The 6,838-nt window shown below is 37.1% G+C and overlaps 1 protein-coding gene across 1 annotated transcript; it reads right to left on the reverse strand.

Moving 5' to 3' along the window:
• Positions 1 to 401: 401 nt before the first annotated feature.
• On the reverse strand, positions 402 to 6,322 carry LOC119343754 (sulfate transporter 4.1, chloroplastic-like). The gene is made up of 13 exons (XM_037614548.1): positions 6,212 to 6,322; positions 6,013 to 6,120; positions 5,259 to 5,366; positions 5,125 to 5,190; positions 3,809 to 3,869; positions 3,536 to 3,663; positions 2,487 to 2,528; positions 2,074 to 2,190; positions 1,948 to 1,999; positions 1,541 to 1,679; positions 1,340 to 1,425; positions 1,115 to 1,191; positions 402 to 996 (listed from the first exon to the last, which is right to left on the reverse strand). Exons 1-13 carry the CDS (start codon positions 6,254 to 6,256, stop codon positions 694 to 696), a joined length of 1,332 nt encoding a protein of 443 aa, XP_037470445.1. The 5' UTR covers positions 6,257 to 6,322; the 3' UTR covers positions 402 to 693.
• Between the last annotated feature and the right edge of the window lie 516 nt (positions 6,323 to 6,838).

Below are 6,838 nucleotides of genomic sequence, written 5' to 3' on the forward strand. Positions count from 1 at the left end.
ATTTTTGAAAAATCGGGGTCTAAACACATGCAAGCTACCAAATAAAGTCTCACCTGAATATCTCAGCACATACATCGCTACCAAATAACAACAAATGCATATACTCAACATGTCTACAGTTAGTATGTCTCAAAGGTGAACAACAATGCTATTGTAGGAACTGCTACCAAACACACCCTTAGACCCTGATTGGATTGGCGTTTCACGGCGCAATACCCCTGTAAATTATACAGACCTTCGTCGGTCATTTTCTTTCGAACTCAAAATCAAGTGTGACCGGTATTATACACCTGTAAAATAAATACAGATGTATAAAAATACTCTCATGCCAAGCGCGGCCTTAGGAATCCCAAACCTGCGAGGGATATGGAGGGGATATGGACAGGAATCGACCACAGAACTGAAACAGCAGCAGCATATACATTCATCATTTTTTTCTCTTGCAAGAATCTCAAATTTTCACGGTAGCCAGATCGCTACCCCGTGGAGTTGTGATACAGATTACATTGTTATTATACAGATAACTGGTGACTCGACAAGAGATGCTACTGACGTATCTACACTGTATTTTTACAACACAGTCCTAAATTCCCACTCTATTAACAACAAAACAAGGGAGGACTGACTAATTACATCCTTAATTTTTTTTCCTGAACAGTCTATATGCATACACAACAACACAAATACAATTGGCTACACAAGGTTTTGGCGCAGCAACGACTGGGCCTCGTCACCGGCGCTCCCATTCCCGTCTTGTGCTTGCCAGAGGTTCCTCAGGAAGCCATACCGCTGCTGCGCCTTGGGAGACTCAGTCAAGTTCCCAGACGCCTGTGGGGATAACTTGATGGCATTCGACGATGAGCTCTGCACATGCTGGAGGCATACTTGCACCGCGTCGTGCACTCGGACGAAACACCACCCTGCGCCAATCATGTCGATGATGCCCGCTCTTGACAGCAGTAGATGCACCTGCCGGTTAGGGTTCGCTATAGCAATCTGCAATCAATCAAAAAGCCTCCAAGGGTTTGAAATGCTAGCTCCACACAGGCATCTTTACTATTTCTTTTCATGGAGTACTGAACTAGCGAATAGAAGAACTGCTGAGAGTAAGAACCTGGATGTCGCGTGCTTTGTATTCTTGGTGCAGGTCCTTGAGAGCTTGAACAGCGCTCGAGTCGATGTACGTAACAGCTGCATGCCAATAAAATTCCATCATTTTAGTCCATTCATCTAGGTAGTTTGACAAGTACAATTGAGATTCTTTTTATGAGATAATTAGTTGCAGGCAGCAGTGTTGTCTGCGCCATGTAAACATTGCAACAGAAAATAAAGGGCTTACGAGACATTTCGAGGATCACAAAATACACCCTTCCAACATCAGGTCCCCGGTTTGAATTTGGGAGTTTGAGCTCATACTCACGCAACCTGATAAAGGATTTTGGTTAAACTTGCATCTTTTTTTTTTGGAAAGGTTAAACTGGCAACAGGCTAACAAAGAATCTTAATGAGACAAACTGCTTAAACAGATGAAGAGATTGACCTGTCTTTTATGTAACTTATATTAGCAAAGTAGATTGGCGCATCAACACGGACAACAACAATCCCGCTGTATGTATAAGCCTCAGGGTATTGCAATGTATTCCTGTACACAGTGGTGCCAGGCAAACGGCCCAAAACAGCTGTAGATGGGCCATAAAACCTATTAAATATATACTGCAGACCAGACTCAAAGTCAAACCAAGCAATAAAAACCCTTGACAAAAAAACAATTGAAAACAATGGCAAAGATCATTCAAACTCTCCAGTGAAGAAATACTAGTAGATCAAAGGTCCAATAGAAGAGCATGGTGAGACACAAGGGTGGTTGCTGACTTTGAGAAATAATGATGTGTTGTTATCAAGCAGATTGTAAGTGCTCATCATGTCTAGTTTAGTACAATTACTTACCTATATGCGGATTTGCCGATTCATGGATTACAAATGCCAGCGAGAACCCGACCTACAAAGGAAAGTGCTACCATCAAATAAATGATTCTTCTCCATACTAAATCTGAAAATTTTCCATGTACTTACCCCAACAAGGACACCAATCTCAATGCCAAAAGTTAAGGTTGTAACAAACGTCATCGCCCACAGAAAGAAATCCTTCTTATCAATACCCCACAGGAAGATGGCCTCTTCATAATCTACCTAAATACAGTCCCAATATCCATGAGAAATTAGGTGCGAAATGATTTAAATCAATACAAAAATGAACCGTTAGAAGAAAGAGAGCTCAATAAAGAACTGAGATGGCAAATTAGAGCAGAAACCGTACGCTGTAATTTGGAAAGAAATAAACATAGCTTTATTTATTGGGAAAAGGTACTACATTGCCAGCGCAGCAGGCAACCAGAAGTTAATGATTGCCTGCTGACAATGTAGTACAAATAATTAAAAACAGTGGTTCACAGTATGTACAAATATGAGCATTTAGATGTCCTTACCAGGCCAGTGACAGCAGAAATCACAATGGCAGCCAATGCACACTGGGAAAAATGAGATGAAAACGTAAGTAAGCATATAGCACTTAGATCTCGTTAAGCACAGGTATACTATGACGCAGATATACATTTTATTTGGAAAGAAATTGAAGACATGTTTGCCAATAAACTTTGTTAGTCCATTTTAAAAAAGTGGACCTTAACAAATTCTATTTCTGCATAGTGGTACATTCTAACAAACAAGATTGTGCAATTAATTTGTCTCTTAAGAGTTTCAACTTAAACATGATAAATTGCAAATATTTGTTTGTAACCTTTTTATACACCTGATGTATATAAATTTGATCTAGTAAATCTGCAAATGCCTTAAACTTGATCTCTTCTTTTTTGCAAGAAAAGTAAAACTGTGAAATAATATACACCACAGATACAAGGCTTATGATGCATGCTTAATTCTACCAGAATTTTACAAGAACAGTTCATTTCCAGCAGGAAATTTTGGAAAATATGAGCATTCCAAATAGGTTCTAAAGGTATACTAATCAAGGGCCTTTAGGTATAGTGATTAGTGATATGATGGATCATATCTAATCTATATTGTTCATATCATTAATAGTTTAAAAACAAAAAAATGCAAATGTTAAACTCAAACATGACTCTTGTTTTTGCGAGGAAATTCACACTTGGAACTCAAATTGTGAAATAAATATACACCACCGATATAAGGCTTGTATTGCGAAAGCTTAATTTTGCCTAAATTTACAATAACAGTTTGATTCCAGCAGGAAATTTTAGAAAAATTTACCATTAAATAGGTTCTACAAGATACAGTTAGCAAGGGCCTTAAGATATAGTGAAATTATGCATCACATTTAATCTATACTGATGTATATCATCAATGGAAGAAAGGCGTACAGAACAGCAACATGCAAAGAAGGTGCCCAGATGGAGAACTCCATTGAGCAATCCAACAATAGTTACTTAGTGAGTATTATCATGCCAAAATAAACTGAAGGAGTGCTACCAAACAAACAACACACTGGTAATCTTGCCTGAGGTATATCAGTAAATAATGGTGTCATAAACAAGAGAGCACTGCAAATTATTATGCCCATTATGATTCCTGACAATCCAGTCTTTGCCCCACTTTCATGATTCACAGCAGACCTAGAAAAGGAGCCTGCATGGACATCCATTGATAATCATCAGCTTTCTAAAGCCTAGCGAGTAACTAAGCATCGTGATTTTCACGTAAAGAATAGAGTAGAAATGAAGATAAATGAAGTAGCACAGATATTTTCCATTAAATATGATTAATATTCTACCTGTAGCAGGATATGCAGAGAAGAATGAACCGCATATATTTGATAGGCCAAGGCCAAATAACTGTAACAAAGGAAAACTTCATCAGAAGAGTTGATTTTTAACAATGAGAGTATTAGTTAGAAATAATGAAAACTGCTACATGCAATGCATAAATTATTTTGTATATTCCTGTAAACAAAAAATGTTCTGCAACGATGCTACACTAGTGATCTAAACGGTCTTATATTTGTTTACAGAGGGAGTACATTCCAAGATACATGAGGTCCTAGAAAAATATGCAGTCAACTTTTCCATATTTGACAACTAATTTTGTTAGGTAGAAATTGTACCATTAGGCTTGTGATGAAAAATCAAACCGTGGTGTATCATTCCCACATCACTTCAGAGTTGTTTAATAACTGACCGAGACATCCATCCTCTGGAAACAATAATCACTAGTTAAAACTCCCAGTGTTACCATCTAGAACAGGCATCTTGATCACCACGGAACATTATCATTTAGCGGGGGCGTGTGTGGTGGTGTGTGTTTAGTGGTAGGGGGTGTTTTTTGCCCCTTCCTTTTTTTCTCTCTAAATGAAATGAAGCGCACCTCTCCTGCGTTTTTGAGAGAGAAAAAATCCCAAATTTGAAAGTGTGAGGTAACTGGAATAGAAACTAGGAAGAAAGGGACCTAAATCATCTTGTTTGATTCTTCGCAAATGACATCATCACTAAAATTTTATGATAAGTAGGAGCTTCCAAAAAAAATACTTATAGGCTTTAGCTATGCATGCAAAAGAATTACAGTCTACTACTAGCAAGGACAAGATTATTTGCTTCATTGAATTGAGGTGCTGCTCCTTGTATCTGCAAAATTCATGTTAAGATTTTTTTTTTGGCAAGACAGAGTTTGGTAGGTGATCTGGTGGTGCATAATCCCATCACAGTTTAGAGGTGGCAGCAGATCAGATGGTTGGTGTGACCCCAAGGTGAACATCTTATATTATTACAATATCTCTATAATTGGTAGGATATGATTTGTTATCTCGTCTTGCCGATCTCTAGGCCCTCAAGTCTCACACCTCTGTTTATACTTGCCCTTGAGGCTCAATACACCCTCCATTACGCAATATTCACAATCTTACAGAATAAAATATCATCACCAACTAGTTTCTATGAGCAAATATATTACATGTACAGAGATGTTGTGCATGGAACCCATTATTTAATTACACAAGATGACAAAAAAAATAGGACTGCATTTGACGAACAAATGTGAACAGCTTGTACCAACAAAAACTAATTATTAGTCAGTGGTTTATGGCAGCATATATACCTCTTTATTGGAGTCCAACTCATAACCATTCTTCGCAGCTAACGCTTTAGCGATCCCAACAGACTCCTAAAATTATATACTGCATATTTAGTGGTCACTAACAAAAGTAAAAAAAAAAATAGAACATGCTTTACCAAAATGGCAACACCAGTGATAAGTATTGCTGTTGGCATTAGGGACATCAGATGTTCAAATCCTCGAGGAATGGAGAAACTGGGAAGGCCTTGCGGTATTTCACCTACCTAGGCACTCAAGAAACAGAGGATAACTTGTGATGTAGTTTTCCATCATAATGTGTTATAAAAGTAAATTTAACTTGATAAAATAAAAATACTCCCTCCGTCCAGAAATACTTGTCATCAAAATGAATAAAAGAGGATGTATCTAGGTGTATTTTAGTTCTAGATACATCCCTTTTTGTTCATTTTGATGACAGGTATTTTCGGACGGAGGGTGTATCTACCAGATGTGTGCTTTGCCAAAGTGACAATCAGGTAATCAACATAAGGGTTGATTGTGGCAGTCTGTCACCAGTGACTCGATGAGAACTTATAATGAATGAAAAAAAAAACATTTATCGTAGGCGCACATTTGAATTACAAAATGAAAAAAAAAACAGAAATAACGCACCTCATATACTATTTTCATGGACTTACACAGAAAACCTTGTATTGCAAAAATATCTGAAGAGTCATCCATAATCATAACATTTAATGATACACACATGCACACAAAAACTCTCCAAAGCCTCAAAGGACACATACGAGTCATCAGAACAAATGTCAAATGAAAAAAATTGCATACCAAGGTACAGGTTTCACAGCTATTTTACTGTTTATGCATAACATCATATAATTCAGGACAACACAATAGAAGGAGCTTACTCACCACTGATATGGCAGGTGGACGGAATATTTTCACAAACAATGTTCCAAGAACAACAGCTGTTAGTGGACCAGAAGCTCTCAGGAAACGTAAATTTTTATTCGTTTTTCCCTGCAAGAATTTAAGATGCCATTAAAAACAATAAACCTAAGAAACATTTTGCAAATGAATAAATGTAATCAATATAGAAATATAAACTTACTAGTTTTTTCATTATTAGAAGAATAACAAGAAACGCTGATCCCATTACAAATGGAGGCCAGGAGAACTGCAAAGCAGCACTGCTTTATTAATATAATGACCATGTAAGCATAAAATACCAGAAATTCGTTATCTGAAAGAGAAATACAAACAGCTTTAATGTATGCACTATGTAGTGTGCCTAATAGAGGTTGATTTATGGAGCCTAATCTGTATAAATGGCAGACCTTGAAACTTAATGTTCACTAGTAAAAAAGAAAGCGATCTTATTTTAAATGTTCAAAGAATCTGGTTTCCGTTATTAAGTCGGTAATTAGAGGTTTAATAGGAAGATAGGTCAAGCAAGAATAGTGAAACATAAAAAAATGAGACGTGATAACTGTATGAAGGTGCTTGTAGGAAGTTATAAACTTCTAACTATCCATGATTTCATCTCAGTGACCCAGTTTACAGTCAACATAGCAGCAGATAGATAGTGTTACATACAGAAACAGATCCAAGTTTTGATGTGGTCAGGTAGGAGAAAAGCTAGATACTTTACAGAACAAGACGCGAATATTATGCCAAAGTTGTACAAATCACAAGCAAATAAAATTGTATGTCTATCTTCGCTTCACCATCAACATTA

This window comes from Triticum dicoccoides, unplaced genomic scaffold (assembly GCF_002162155.2).
Source record: "Triticum dicoccoides isolate Atlit2015 ecotype Zavitan unplaced genomic scaffold, WEW_v2.0 scaffold139423, whole genome shotgun sequence".
In the NCBI taxonomy this organism is placed as follows: Eukaryota; Viridiplantae; Streptophyta; class Magnoliopsida; order Poales; family Poaceae; genus Triticum; species Triticum dicoccoides.

Coding starts and splice junctions, on each gene's coding strand:
- LOC119343754 (XM_037614548.1), bottom strand. CDS start 6,256: ATGGGATCAGCGTTTCTTGTTATTCTTCTAATAATGAAAAAACTA. Junction 3,664..3,808: donor CTCTGCATATCCTGCTACAG/GTAGAATATTAA, acceptor ATGTCCATGCAG/GCTCCTTTTCTAGGTCTGCT. Junction 1,192..1,339: donor TGTGATCCTCGAAATGTCTC/GTAAGCCCTTTA, acceptor ATTGGCATGCAG/CTGTTACGTACATCGACTCG.